Raw genomic sequence first — 15,367 nt, 5'->3', positions numbered from 1 at the left:
GGCTTGACCACTGGGGCTCCCTAGACCACCAAGGCTATGCTTTTCCTTCTTAGGTCTTCTCAAGCAGGCATTGCAAACTCAATTGCCTGCAGAAGCCAGACAGGAGATTTAAATAAGTGAAAGAGCCAAGAGGGAATATGGTCAGCTGAAGAGTGCATGCCCCTCCTAGCCAGCTCTAGCCAGTTGTTACCATCTTTCAGTTTTTCAAAAGAATCTAGAAGCCAGATTTGAGTGAGAATTCTTATGATTTTTAAATGTGCCACTAAATTTAAAAAATTTTAAACCCTGCGTGAGTCAAACCAGTCTCTAATCCAGATTTGGGCCAAGGGCCACCAGTTCGTAACCCCTAATTTAAACTGCCTGTCGTCCACATTTCTTGTGTGAAGGCCTCAGCAGCTTGTCAGATTTTAGAGTGTTCTCAGCGCCCCTCCTCTCCCAGCATCTGAGGCCTGCCTGGATTCTTGGGGCATGGGGAAGGAGACCACTCTGACTCAAGAGTGTTAGCTCCCTCCCTGACCTCAAGATGCCAGTCAGCATCACATGAGTGAGCATTCATAAAAAGTGAGGAGCCCTTCCCATCACAGTAACTACTCAGTGCCTAAAGATGGCGAAGGGGGAAGATTAGTATTTTCTCTTTCATTCAGACTGTAAATATTTATTGAGCACCTACTGTGTTCCCTCATTGGGGTAGGTAGTGACCAAAACTGACAGTTCCTCTGTGGAGCCTACAGGAGCATTGGTGTTGGTCCTCAGGGTTTCCTCACCAGGCCTTGGAGATGCAGCACCAGACAGTCAACACTTGAGGCCCTCAGGGCATCCAGGTGTGAATAGCATGGCCTCAGGGAAGCTGCTGTGCAGAGTCATCTGTAGTCTTCCCACAATCCCAGAAAGATGAACAGCCAGGTGCCATAGATGTTCCAGACCACCTAGGGGCAAGGAGGGGAGCATGCCTCTCACCAGTCCCCCACATCCCAAAGCAGCCATACAACACAGGCCATGTTTGGGCAATACCGACGCAGATGGGAAGGATGCCGAGCAGTGGCTGTGAAGCACAAGGGCATCCCTTTAGCAGGTTTGCTCCTCCAACGCCATTGAAGGACCCTGCTTTACAAACCTTCAAAGTCAGAAAGAGGTGGCTGATAATTACGTACTGTTCCACATACCCGGCAGTGCCTTCTCCTTTAACAGGATCAGTCCCATATGCTGAGGAATCTGGAAACTTCGGAACCAAGCTCCTCAGAACCCCGCTTCACAAGATGCTTCTATTTTGGCCTGCGACTGATAGGAACAGCATAGCATCCAGCTGGCACAACCCAAGGTTCTCTTGCAGTTGATGCTTCTTTGCTCCAGCTCCTGCCTCTCCTTTACCGGGCCCTGCCCTGGTCTTGCCCTCATTATCTCTTGTCCACTGGCAGAACTCAGGCACTGCAGTGTTTTAGGCTGCTTATCTTAACTTGTGTCCATTCTCTTCTTTTATCTCAAGCCAAAGCCGCCTTCCTGTATCCACCCTCCTCCATTTGTCTAAGACTAAATTACCATAATCCTTTTTTCTTGCTTAAGGCGTCTGACTGCTTTGCAGATCAGCCAAAATCTTTCATGAAAACCTAGCCAGGGGGCAGGGGTAGCACATCCCCCTTTGATATTAATATATACATTATAATTTAATCCCCACAGTATTCCCATAAATAGGGATGATTTTCCCATTTCACAAATAAAGAAGTTGAGAGAGTGACTTGCTCCAGGTCATACAGCTGATAGGATTTCTAAGTTAAGTAACATCAGTATGGGTCTCTAGCTCTGTCTGGCTCCAAAACTTAAACTCTGTCCTCTTGCCTCCAGCTCTGAGAGTACTTGGCCAGAGGCGTTCCAAGTACAGGATGTCAGCAGAGGCACTGAGCCTACCCTGACCCCCTGCTGACTCACAGAAGTGGGATGTTAATATGCAGGCAGTGACTTCAACTGACAGGGGTTCTGCCTTAGCAAAGGGTTTACATTTGTTAGCAGCTTGACTTTTTCCTGCTCACTTGAGTCAAAGCTTGTTCTTTTGTTAGTTTGTTCAGTCAGTCAGTCATCCTACACTTACTGATGGCTGCTGTAGTCCAGGCCTTAGGCCAGATGCTCTCACATGCAATTACCTGATTTAATCCTCAGAACAACTCTGTTGTGCAAGGTTGATTATCCCCATTTTACAAATGAGGACATTAAGATCAGAAAGATGAAGTGATTTGTACTGGGTCCCATACTAGGCAGCCAGCACTGAAACCCGGGTCAATTTCTGTGTTGGGTCAGAGAATAGTTTCCATGGGACTCCTGGCAAGTATCTCGTGACAAGTATGAGTCAAATGTGAGGTGACCCAGAATGTCCGGATCTCTCCCTCCAGGGGTAAACGCAGCATCTACTAAGCAGATCAAACAAGACATGGAGTTTGCTTTATACTCCAGGTTCACGTTTCTCTCATCTCCCCAAGAATGCCAAAACTAAAACCTGCATGTCATTCAGGCAGCCAAGGCCTTCCAGCTGCCGAGCACTCAGCCTCTCCTCTGGGTTACTGGGATTTTCCTCTGCTTTACCCCATCACTTTCTCTCCCTACTTAGGGCCTTGCCACCTACACAGAACAGGTCTGCTTTCTCTGCCCCATGCTGATCTATCAGTTTCTTCAACCCCTGTACATAAGACAGGTTTTCACGTCTTATTAAATTCATATACAGTCAAGAAGTACTTGTTGACCTCTTTCCTAATACCATTGGATATATGGTAGTAAACAAGACAGGTATTGTCCATGTTCTCATGGAGCTTCAAGTCTAGCAGAGGAGACAGGCATTGAGCAAAGAACTATAAGTTACAAGCTTTAGAAAAGCAAACAAAGGGGATACTATGGCGATAACCTAAAATAGGGGAGCAAGGATCAAGGAAGGCCTCCCAGACAGCAAGGGGATAGTGTGGGGCAAAAGGATGCTGGGAAGAGGAGCAAGCGCCTCGTCATGGCACTGTGGGTCATGTTAAGGGTTTAGGTGTTTATCCTAAAAGCATTGGGAAGCCATTGACAGTTTAAACATTCCTATATCATTCTGGTCACAAAGTAGAGAATGAGTTGGAATAGGGAGTAGGGGGCAGCCTAGGAGCATAGTGATTAAGTTCATGCACTCTGCTTCGGTAGCCCAGGGTTCACAGGTTCACATCCCAGGCACAGACCTACACACCGCTTATTGAGCCATGCTGTGGTGACATCCCACATATAAAATAGAGGAAGATGGGCATGGATGTTAGGTCAGGGCCAATCTTCCTCAGCAAAAAGAGGGGGATTGGCGGTAGATGTTAGCTCAGGGCTAATCTTCCTCACAAAAAAAAAAAAGGAAAAGAATAGGGAGGAAAAGTAGTGAAGAGAGACCAGCAATGAGGCTATTATAGTAATTCACACTGAAGAAGATAGAAGCTTGGACTAAGGTAACAGCAGAGGAAGTAGACAGAAGTAGATGGATTCAAGAGGTATGTATGAAGTAGAATCAAGACTTCGCCATCAAGCGTGGGAGATGAAAGAAAAGGAACAGTCAAGGATGGTGCCCAGATTTAGGGGGATAACCAGGTTCCATCAGCTTGAGTTTAAGATGTCCATGAGATATCTAAGTAGAGATATTACAGAGGCAGTTGGATATAAAGGTCTAGACCTCAAAGGAGAGGTCTGGGTTAGAGATATTGCCATTTTGATACGTCAGAAACTGTTAAATATTGGTAGTTTCATATGTTTTAACCTAATAGGTAGTAATCAAAGTCAGGGGAATAAATGAGATCCCTTAGAGCGTTTAGAGAGAGAAGAGCCTGAGGGTCTAAGACTGAGCCCTCTGGAAATTCTTTCACGTGCTACAACATGGATAAACCTTCAAGACATTATACTAAGTGAACCAAGCCAGGGACAAAAGACAAATCCTGGATGATTTCACCTGTATGAGATATCTAGAGCAGTCAAACCTACAGAAACGGAATGTGGAATGGTGGTTGCCAGGAGTTAGGGGGAGGAGGAAATGGGGAGTTGTTCAGTGGGTGTAGATTTTCAGTTTTGCAACATGAAAAAGTTCTGGAGATTGGTTACACAACAATGTGAATATACTTAACATGATGAAAACACAAATTTCTCTAGCCCAAACTTCTCCTTTGACATTACTGAGTTGTACACTTAAAATGGTTTAGATGGTAAATTTTCTGTTATAAGTATTTTACCACAATTAAAAATAAAATAATAAAGTGAAAAAAGAAAAACATTGAGCTCTCTGGAATGCCAGTGTTAAATAGTGGAGGTCAAACAGGAGACAGCAAAAGAGACTGAGAAGGAGCCAGCAGAGGAGAAAAAGCAAGGGTGCAGCATGCTGAACGCCACGGGCGTTGAAGAAGGAGGAGTCACCAGTTCCATCAGGTGCTGTGAGAGGTCAGGTATGATAAGCCTCATAAACATCCACTTGGTCCATTAGATTTAGATACAGCGAAGTCAACACTGGCCTCAGAAAGAGCGTGTGGCGCATGTCTGTGTGTGTGCAGGGAGATCGCAAAGTGCGTAGTAAGGTTGCAAAGTAATTGAGAGGCAAGAAAATGGAGAAGCAAGTTTAGACAGGTCTTTTAAGGCAGTAAAAGGGGGGAGATACAGGTGCTTTTCCAAATAAGTCCAATGTTTAAAAATCAGCTCTAGTGGCTTATACTTCATAAAATCACACAGGTAAACCAGAATATCAAACGTAAAGTGGAAAGCAGATGAAAATTCATGAGTGTGGGTACAGGACAAATCTGTTTTTTTGAAGCACCAGTGAATTCTGCAGTCACCCCAGATGAGGATTTAAATCTAGCTTACAGATCAGTAAACAGTGTGCTGAGATCTTGTATCTCATAGGGGACATAGGAGAGTCCAGAGACCTGTGGTACAGAGGGAAGAATGGGGGCTTCACAAACCAGAGGGCAAATTCCAGCTCTGACCTCAAGTCAACCACTTAACCTCTCTGGGCCTGTTTCCTGCTCTGAAAAATGGAGATCACCACCTATCTTGCCTGTGGTTGTAAGAATGCAAGGACATAAATATCCAAAATCCTGGCATGCTGCCTGGTGCTTAATAAAAGTGGGCTGTTGTAATCTGGGCATCAGTAACTCTTAACCATTGGTGGTTGTCACCCCCTCACCAGCCCTAGGTCCCACTCCTGACCTTGGTGGAAAGATAGTTCTGCTAGTCTAATCCATTATGCATCTTTTCCCTGTTAGTGTTGAACCATGAATTCTGATCTTAAATGTCTAAAAAGTACCTAAATTCTGATTGCAGTAATTTTCCCCTTAGATGCTTTAAAGGGATATGTCTTCCAGAAAATATCTGAAGGTACAAGGGAAACAAAGGTAGCTGGGAACATTGGCTAGCTTGTTGGAGTAGAGGAGATTGTTGGCATTCTCCGTAGCTGCAGCTGCCGTGGATGACTGGTTAACAGATACTGTCCACCTCTTTGCCAGCATGACTCATGGAGCCCATAAGAGTGAAATAATAGTAGTGATAGAGGCTCACATTTGTTGAATACTTAACTGTGTGCCAAATGCTTTTATTTGAATCATTACAATAACTTTATGAGGTTGATACTAATACTGACCTCATGTTATAGGTAAATAACCTGAGTCTCAGAGAATCCCCCCTTTTACAAATGAGGAAACCAAATCTCAAGAGAGGTTAAGTAACTGGCCTGTGGTCCTACAGGTAAGAAAGCATAGAGCTTGGATTTGAGCCTAGGTGATCCCACTCCAGAGCTCTGAGACTTTAGGATGGCAGATGATTCAAAAGGTGTCAGAGCCAGAAGGGCTCTTGAAGTCCTGTATACAGCTGCCTTTCCTGTACAGCCGGCACCCTGCATGCTAGGATAAGTATGGCCTTTGTAGTCAGCCACGTCTGAGTTTGCACTTACTAACTCTGGGTTCTTGGACATGTGACTGTGCCTTAGTTTCCTCATCTATAGAATAGTGGTAATGATTCTCACAGGATCATGAGGGCCAAACAAAATTATATGAAGTGCATGGGCTATATCAGGCACTTGGTAACTAATAGCTGCTTTTTATTATAAGTATTATGGTTATAAGTTGTGGTATAAGTGGTTTATAGTTTAGAAAAGGTGAGAATCAGAAAGGGGAAGGGATTTAGCCAAGGCCACATGAAGGCAGAGCCAGGAATCCATCCCCGTATCTTCACTCCTGCTTTCTGCTAGACCTTGTGGATAAAGGCCACTTTGCCATTAGAGCAGTCCTGGTGAGTAGCGAGACAGGGTGTCTGTGAGCCCCAAGGTAGAAAGACAGATTGATTTTCGTAACACATGTTCTTATTAATTACTGTTATTGCAAGACCGAGGAGAGTGGCACCTTCCCAGAGATCTCTCATTAGGGGCATCCTTAATGAGGGCACTTAGCACAGTCAAGATGGAAAAGACAGGGGCCAACCCCGTGGCCGAGTGGTTAAGTTCGCGCGCTCCATTTCCGCGGCCCAGGGTTTTGCTGGTTTGGATCCTGGGCGCGGACATGGCACTGCTTGTCAGGCCACACTGAGGCAGCATCCCACATGCCACAACTAGAAGGACCCACAACTAAAATATACAACTGCGCACTGGGGGATTGGGGGAGAAAAGGCAGAAAAAAAAAAACATTGGCAACAGTTGTTAGCTCAGGTGCCAATCTTTAAAAAAAAGATGGAAAAGACAGTTACACCAAATGTCACCTCTTTGTTCTGTCAATCTTTTATTTACTCAGATAACTACTCTGCACCAGGCTCAATGCTGGAACTGGGGGCATGGAGGGGAATGAGAAGGTTCCCAACCCCAAGGAGCGCATAGGCACAACAGGATGTGTCCCCTGAACGTTGAGGCCTTTGGGATTCTCATCAGGGCCAACCACCTCACCTCACCCCCATCAAGGCATCCTCAGAAGGGCATTTGCACACACTGCCAAAGGTCCCTTCTTAGTGGATAACAAAGCATCTCGACTTTTATGTGTGTTTCAGCCGGGAAGGGCTACCCCTGCAAGACATGTAAGATAGTGCTGAACTCCATAGAACAGTACCAAGCTCATGTCAGCGGCTTCAAACACAAGAACCAGTGAGTAATTGTCCTTTGAAATTCAAGGGTCTGCTGCAGGAGCTCAGGGCTTCTGAATCAGAGCAAAGCCAGGTGCTCCTTGGCTAAAATGGAACCCTGGCAGCCTTTTCTCAGTCAACAAAAAGATCAGTCAGTTAACAGAAGGAAGCGGCTCCTCTGTAAGTTTTTCACCCATCAGCTTCTCCCCAGCCTTCGGACCTGCTGAGCTGAAGGTTTTAGTAGAGAAGCATGGACGATTTCCTTGGTGATCTCCTAAGAGTACTTGGATTTCCTGGCCTTAGGAGTCTGACTGGGGAAGCATTTTTTTTCCGCTGACTTGAAGACCCTATTTCTTCATTCCCGTCAATTTTATGGCAAGAGCTCCCTCTACAGGCCAATACCAAATATGACCAGGTTCTTTCATTCATTCATCAAATACTGGATACCCTCTGAGTGGTGGCCAAGGCAGACCCAGTCCCTGCTCTCATGACTTTACATTCTGATGGGAGGAGGCAAACAATAAGCAAGTAAAAAAACTAATTACAAATTATGATAAGTGCTTTGAAGGGAATTGGTAAACAGAGAGTCTTCAGTTCATGATAATCTTGAAAATGACTAGCATTTTTTGAGCCCTTGTTCTTTTGCCGGCCATATGCCAAGCACATTCTCTCAGGTAACCCTCACAACAACCCTGGGAAGAAGGGATGATTATTCTGATTTTACAGATATAAGCAACCACCATTCAGAGTGATCCTATGGGGCAGATCCATAATTCAGACTTAGGCTCACAGCATGCTCCTCTGGGGTACCGTGCTGACAAGGAGGTTGTGGCACCATGTGACATGAAGAGGCTAGGGCCCCAGCGGGGGAGGGCTCACGTGGTTCCCTCCTTTCCTCTCAGAAGGGAACTGTGTAGTATGGACAGTGTGCCACAGCATAACCTGAGATGGGAATTATCCTGTTTTACAGATGAGGAAACTGAGTTTCAGGCAGGAAAGTCAGCTGAAATGATTGCTTTGACTTTAGTAGTTGGTTCTGCATTGCTCACAGAACCGAGGGAATTAAAGGTGGTGGAAACACAGAGTGTTGGAGTCAAAAATGTCCTTGGTCCTCTCTGCTCTGCCTAAAGTCGCCTCTCCCACACTGCAGCAGACCTTCCTCTTTATTTGTAGCTGTGTCTTTAGTTGGGAGGACTCTTGCGGCTTCCCTTAGATGTGGACTTGAGGCAAGCCCCAGCAGCGCAGCCTGGGCCTCACGCCTATTTCAATATGCCTCCCTTGCAGCTTGCCTGGTGGCAGTTTCAGCAGACAACTGGAGCTGGCCAGAGACCTGCCCTGGGGCTACCCACACTTGAAAATGCTGGAGTTGTCTACTGTTTTCTTCCTACACTTTCCAGCTATGGGACCTTAGATGAGTCAGTAAACCTCTGAGGCTCCAATTCCTTTTCTGTAAGGTTATAGCTACAATTTGTTGAACACCTAATTCAATCTCATTTAATTCGCAGCAGCAGCTCTGAATTCAGACCCCCGTTTACAACCCAAGGGAAGCTAATGTCAGGTAGGTTAATGACTTCCCTAAGACCATATAGTTACTTGAAGTTACACCCAGGATTCAAACCTCTTTGGCTCCAAATGTTGCTCTGCCACTTCCAAAGGGAGCTCATCATCCTCACCTTATGGAACATTGTGAGGGTTAGAGATAATATATGTGAAGTGCTAGGACCAATAAGGGGAGCTGTTAGAGACAAGCTTTCATTCATTCAACAAATATTTATTAAGCACCTATTATGTGCCAAGCCCTGTTTTGGGCACTGGGGCTACAGTAGGAACCAGTACCAATGCTCTTCCCTGATCCTTTAGATCCCCCTCTGGTGCTAGAATCAGATCCTAAACAAATCCATAAACAAAGCAACATCAGGTGGTGCTGGGTGCCCAGAGAGTGGGATAGAGAGGAACAGGAGAGCCACTTTAGACTTGATGAGAGGGGAGAATGGTTATTCTGTATGATCCAGGGCACATAGGGTCCTAGGGGCAGAATAAATGGTTTGGTATAGTGGAAAGACATGAGCTGCCGTCCTGAATCTACCACACTTAAAAAATGGTTACTGTTCGGGGCTGGCCCGGTGGCCGAGTGGTTAAGTTTGTGTGTTCTACTTCAGTGGCCCAGGGTTTCGCCAGTTCAAATCCTGGGCACGGACTGGCACAGCTCATCAGGCCACGTTGAGCCAGCGTCCCACATGCCACAACTAGAAGGACACACAACTAAAAATACACAACTATGTACCAGGGAGCTATGGGGAGAAAAAGGAAAAATAAAATCTTTAAAAAAAAAAAAAAACGGTTACTGTGGGCAGGTTACTTAGACTTTCTGAACTTAAGTTTCCTCATATGTAAAATGGGGGTGCTATTCCCTGTCTTGTGCAGTTGCCGTGAGGATGAAATAGGATGCTAGAAGCAAAGCACTCGATGTTGTGCCTAGCAGACAGTGGCCCTAGGCAAAGGAGAGCTGCCCTGCTTATGACTCTAAGGCCCTGGGAGAGCTGTACTAGCATTGGGATAAGCTACCTGGAGCACCATCACACCCACCGCAAACTGACCCTGTGCCTTTGTTCCTTCTCAAATTACAGGTCACCAAAAACAGTGGCATCACCCCTGAGCCAGATTCCAGTGCAAAGGCAACCTATTCAGAAAGACTCAGCCACCTTGGAAGACTAGAGGTGTTTGTGTCTAGCACCCCAGGTTGAACCAGCCATGAGCCACCTTCCTGTGACTGTGGTCAGCCCTTGGCTCCCTCTCCCTCCTTTCTTACATCCGGAGAATATATAGGCCTGAGGCAGGAGTGGGCCACAGACAGCCTCTGATTGGTCCAGACAAATCCACCCCTGCTCCTTCGCTTAGAACAGGCCCTGTAGTCAGGACAAGGGAAGCACAGATCTTGAGGTCTCAAGTGGTAGTATGAAGGATGGCCTTTCCCCTTCCCCAGCCCCTGTGGGCCATATGTCATGAGGCCCCAGGCCTGTCTTTCCTCTGCAGGTCAGTTTTGAACCAGTCCCTGCAGCTAAAGAGCTGAGCTCTCCCTAGGCTCTAGGCATGTCCATTGAAACCTGGAGCTTTCATACCAGACCTTGGCGTAGGCAAGAAAGGGCAGATGGAAGTGGCTGCCGCATGGAAACTAATGTGGCACCCTGCTTCTCCCAGAAAGTACAGGCTTTTCTGAGCCTGGAACCAGATGCTGGCCAGTTGTACAGATTTGTGTCCACTGTGAAATCTCCTCCTGCAGCAATGACACAGTCCTGGCAGAGCATTGCTGCTCCTCCTGCCCCTTCTCCACAGTTCCTGAATGGTGCTAAGGATCTGCAGCAGCTGGGAATAAGATAGAACTGTCGGAGGCCTCAGTACCCAGTGGGATCCTGCTCCAATGGGGTTCTCTCCCCTTCTCCATCAGAGGTGCTCTGACCCAGGGTCATGTGGGAAAATCCCCACATACAGGTTTCCTTGATGGTTCTGGGCCGCTAAAGGCAAACTGCCTCATGCCAGCCACCTCAGAGGCTGGTTGCTGCCCTCGGCCCGCTAGCCCTCCCCCTCGTGCAGCAGACCGCCTGCCTAGGTTGCTGTGGTGCTAGTCCTCCCCCGTCATCCACCGGGAAGCTCCTGAGTACCGGGGAGCGGGATGGGCCCCGGGAAAGAAAGGAGAGCTGATGCAGTGAGGAAGCATATTCCCCAGGCCCCGAACCTAGATTTCTCCAGCTCTGCTGTGTTCTATGGCCTAGGACTTCACTGGGAGTGGATTTTTCCTTGTAACTTTCAAACAGGAATTCTAGGGAGTGGCACCATCAGAGGTCCCTCCTCACTGGGTCAGAGAGTCCCTAGCTGCTCTCGTGGCCTCGCTCCCCCTCCCTCCACCTGTGAAATACCTTTACCTTTACGTACCGTGTGTGGGTGGGTGTGCGTTGCTTATGCTCTGTCTCTTGGTTACTGAAGCATCTAAATAAAGAATTTCTCCCATGAGCCAGACTGCAACTTAACAGACCTGGGATTTGGGGCCATATTACCATTGGATCTAGTATGTGTGTATTGACCCCTCACCCCGTTCAGACTCCCAGGGCCCTAAATACTGATCTTAGGACTTAGGATGGAGACAGACATCCAAATTGCTTGGCAACCCTGTGTTGACGTTTTTCCAGGTGTGCTAAACTCAATACCACGTTATCCGCTCATCTACCTCCCCCTGTCACAGAGGGCCTCATGGAGATCTTTAGAAGGTTTAAGCTGGGAATCTACCTTGTTTGAGCGGCTCATTCTGGCTGCTATGTGGAGAAGGAATGCAGGAAAGGAGGCAGGGAGGCCAAAATGGAGGCTGTGTCCAATATAGCTCTCTAGGCCAACCCCTTCAAGGCAGAGACCTAGCCTCATTCCTTTCCACCTTCCTGATGTCCAAAGTGGTGTGTCATGAAGTGTGTGTTGAATGAATGAACATGGGTGCATGAGAAGAGATGGCCTTTTCCTGCTCGGCTCTTACACAGCAGTAGGTTTGTTCTGTGAGACTTATAAACCTAGTGATTCTTGGAAGAACCTTTTCCATGACGCAGAAGTGAGCTAGGAAAGGAAGGGAGTGTGATGGCCTCAGGAGCCCTTTGTTTCAGACAGCCAGATCTGAGGAAGGTGCCCAGGCAGCCTCAGCTCCCATTCTTCCCTCAGCAAAATGTTCTTGGGCACCTTCTCTTGGCCAGCTGGAAAGGCCCCACAACAACCCCCGGGGTGGGTTCTCAGCTGTCAGCTTCCAAAGCCCAGACTGCCTCCCAAAGTTCCCCAGAGTCCTACTCCACCTAGGATGTTAGAATCAGCCCTATCTACCAGGCAAGGAAGGAAAGGGCAGAGGGGTGGGTAGGCTGCCAAACTGTGAGCCCTTGGCTTGCGGGACCTCATAGTCTGGATTCAGGAGTCCTTGCTAACTGTGTGCTCAGCCCTGTTGGCATGGGCACACAGGGATGAACAGTTTCTTGCCCTTGGGGAGTTCACACACTGTTAAAGATCATTGTGGTGATGGTCAAAGGGTTATAGAGGGCGCTGTGGGAATGCCCAGGATGCAGGCACTAACTCAGCCAAGGATATGAAAAAGCTGGAAAAGTTGGGAAACCAGCATTTGATCTGCATAACAACCTTTAGAGCTGGGTGATGATATTCCATTTTATAGAGAAGGAACAAGGCTCAGAGAGGTGTAGTGATTTGCCCAAGCTCTTGACACTAAGAAGGGGCAAAATGGAGAGTGGAATCCGGTTCACTAGATTCCTAGTCCAGAACCCTTTCCAAACAAGGACAAGAGTCCTTCCCACGTGACCCCTGGGTCTGCCTCGCCCATCTCCTGGCAGGGCCATGGACTCACAGAGCGAGCAGCCACTCAGGGCAGAGGCAGCAGCAGCACCCACAAAACAGATTGGACAAAGGACCAGCCCTATCGCCAAGGCGTTAGGTCTGCACGCTCCACCTTGGCGGCCCAGGGTTTCACTGGTTCAGATCCTGGGTGTGGACATGGCACCACTCACCAGGCCATGCTGAGGTGGCGTCCCACGCAGCACAACCAACGGCACTCACAACTAGAATATACAACTATGTACTGGGGAGCTTTGGGGAGAAGAAGAAGAAGAAGAAAAACAAAAGGTTGGTTGGCAACAGATGTTAGCTCAGGTGTCAATCTTAAAAAAACCAGATCAGATGAGGCTCAATGGTTATTTTATATCTCAAGCCCCACACACCTCTCATAATTTTACCCAAGATTCCCAGTGTGTTATACTCTAGTTATAACTGTAAGAAACTTACATCAAAGTGATTGGCTAAAAAAGGAAATGTATTGGTTCACTCAATGAAAACTGCCTGTACAGGGATGGCTAGATCCAGGTCTGACACAGTGTCATCAGGAAGAATTCCATGTTGCTGTACTTTCCTCTGTGTGGCCTCTCTCCAGGCTGCAGACTCTCTCCAGAAAGAAGCAACATGGCCACTGGCAGCACCAGCCTTATATCCTGATAGATTGGCAACTGCGGTGGAAAGACCCTCGTTTTCTACTCGTTTCAACAAAAAATTCTGGGATTGACTCATTAGCCAGCTCAGTCCTGTTCCCTTCCCTAAGCAAGTCACTTGCACCTGGGAAATGGGGCTCTGATCTGGGGCCTAGGAAGGATGAGCTCCACCCACAACACATTGAGAGAGAGGCGCGTCTAAAAGAAGGAAGTATGGGCTCCTTCCAGACTAGGAGAAGAATGGACGTGCGTGGCGAAAATAACTCTTGTCAGGCATACCCAGAAATTGTCTTCATTTAACCATTTCTTTTTTCCCCTAACTTGTTGAAATACAGTATACATTTAGCCATGTGTGCCAACTTTTAGAGTGCAGTTTGATGAATCCTCACATGCGTACACATCCGGACAGTCACCCTCCAGGCACCCTCCCGCTCCCCAGAAGTTTCCCTTGTTCCACTTCCTAGTCAGCATCCCCCAGAAATAAACACTATTTTGACCTCTATCACCATAGATTAGTTTTGCTTGCTCTTAAATTTTATAAAAATGGAGTCAAACATACATCCTCTTTTGCTCAATATTATGTCTGTGAGATTCATCCATGTTATTGTGTGTATCAGAAGTTCATTTTTTAATGCTGTGTAGTAGTAGAATTATATTCTACTGTTGATGGACAATTGGGTTGTTTCTAGTTTTGAACTATTATAAATAAATCTGTTGTGAAAAATGTGTGTGTCGTTTGGCATGCATGTCCACACGTATACCCGGGAGTGGAATTCCTGTGTCGTAAGGTAGGTGTATGTTTAGCTTGTCTAGATACTACCAAATGGTTTTCCAAAGTGGTTCTGCCAGCTTACACTCCCACCTGCAATGTAGGAGAGTTCCAGTTGCTCCACATCCTTGTCTGCACTTGGTGTTGTCAGTCTTTCTAATTTTGGCCATTCTGGTGGCACTCAGGAATTTGAATCAGGGTCCTGACTTCCTGTCAGGGCCCCTCTTACCCTGAGCACCCGAGATTGAATTTCTCTAGCCTGGAATGGTCTCCGAGGTCAGTGCCCAGAACCCACAATACACAATCCAGCAGGTAAACATCAGAGGGAGCTCCTGCCCGTGGCTCTGGTGGCCAAGGAAGGTCTCATGGAGGGAGAGGCATCAGCCGTGGAGAGGCAGTCTAATGTAGCAGCAAGGGCCCCAGGCTCTGGACTCTGGCAGCCAGGTTCAGATCCCAGCTCTGCCACTGCAGGCTGTGTGATCTCTCAGGGTGAAGCATTAGTACCTAGCTTACGGGGTTAAGTTGAGAATTAAAAGAATAGATACATATGAAATAATTACATTGCCTGACACATGATGGATGCTATGTAAATAGTAACTGCTGTTGTTTCTATTCTTGGCCTGAAGTAAGCTCTGGGTCTCCCTGGGGCAGTGAGTCCACAGGCAGATGACATCTGGCACAGGCCCCTCTATTAAGACTCACTATTGGGCTGGCCCTGTGCCACAGTGGTTAAGTTCGCACATTCTGCTTCGGCGGCCCGTGGTTCGCCAGTTCGGATCCCGGGTGTGGACATGGCACCGCTTGGCAAGCCATGCTGTGGCAGGCATCCCACATACAAAATAGAGGAAGATGAGCACAGATGTTAGCTCAGGGCCAGTCTTCTTCAGCAAAAAGAGGAGGATTGGCAGCAAATGTTAGCTCAGGGCTAATCGTCCTCAAAAAAAAAAAAAAAAAGACTCACTGATTTATGAAGTGCCAGAAACCTAATTCAATCTGATGGTGGGGGAAGCGGGGAGGGAACATGTTGGCCAAGGTGGTTCCCTGGGCTCCAGCAACAAGTCACCTTCCACTGCTAGGGAACCTCAGCTTATCCCCGGCACCCCTGGTTCTGCCGCCAATGACACCTGAGGGGAAGACGACGTGCCGTTGTGCAGTAAAGCTCTTAGCCCAGAGCTGGAGGCAAAGCAAATATTGGGATGTAACAACCCCTCAGTGCGGACGCAGAGCTGGGTATGTACCCATATGGCAGCCATGAGGCGTGTCGTGGGGGACACCGGTCTGGGATTCAGGGTCCCTGGGCATTGATCTGAGCCCTGTCACCAGCTTCATGTGACCTGAGGCCTTGATATTTTCCGTGAAGTAGAAGTTGAAAGAGATCACAGTTCCCAGCCAGAGTGCTGAAGAGGTAATGATGGGCAGTTAGGAGTTCTTCCCAGAGAAGGTGAAGAGGAAAGCCCCTGCCAGGTGAGCTATGCACCCCTAACCAGACCTGCTGACTGGCAGT

General features: G+C 47.5%; 1 protein-coding gene across 11 annotated transcripts in view; it reads left to right on the top strand.

The window, feature by feature from the left end:
• The window catches only part of ZNF346 (zinc finger protein 346), a 31,730-nt gene extending 17,981 nt beyond the window's left edge, over positions 1 to 13,749 (top strand). For 4 of the 11 annotated variants that reach the window (XM_046667716.1, XM_046667712.1, XM_046667715.1 and 1 more), the window contains 2 exons: positions 7,006 to 7,099; positions 9,705 to 12,633. In XM_046667716.1, coding sequence (XP_046523672.1) covers positions 7,006 to 7,099; positions 9,705 to 9,792 — 182 coding nt within the window. In that variant the 3' untranslated portion in view covers positions 9,793 to 12,633. Of the gene's footprint in view, positions 1 to 1,188; positions 3,136 to 7,005; positions 7,100 to 8,582; positions 8,636 to 9,704; positions 12,634 to 13,039 lie in introns of those variants that run through there. The other 7 variants (XR_006889479.1, XR_006889478.1, XM_046667713.1 and 4 more) reach the window with 7 other exon arrangements.
• The last annotated feature ends 1,618 nt before the right edge of the window (positions 13,750 to 15,367 follow it).

This window comes from Equus quagga, chromosome 7, assembly GCF_021613505.1.
Source record: "Equus quagga isolate Etosha38 chromosome 7, UCLA_HA_Equagga_1.0, whole genome shotgun sequence".
In the NCBI taxonomy this organism is placed as follows: Eukaryota; Metazoa; Chordata; class Mammalia; order Perissodactyla; family Equidae; genus Equus; species Equus quagga.
The sequence above is the reverse complement of the archived record's forward strand: the minus strand, read 5'-3'. Positions and strand labels throughout refer to the sequence as shown.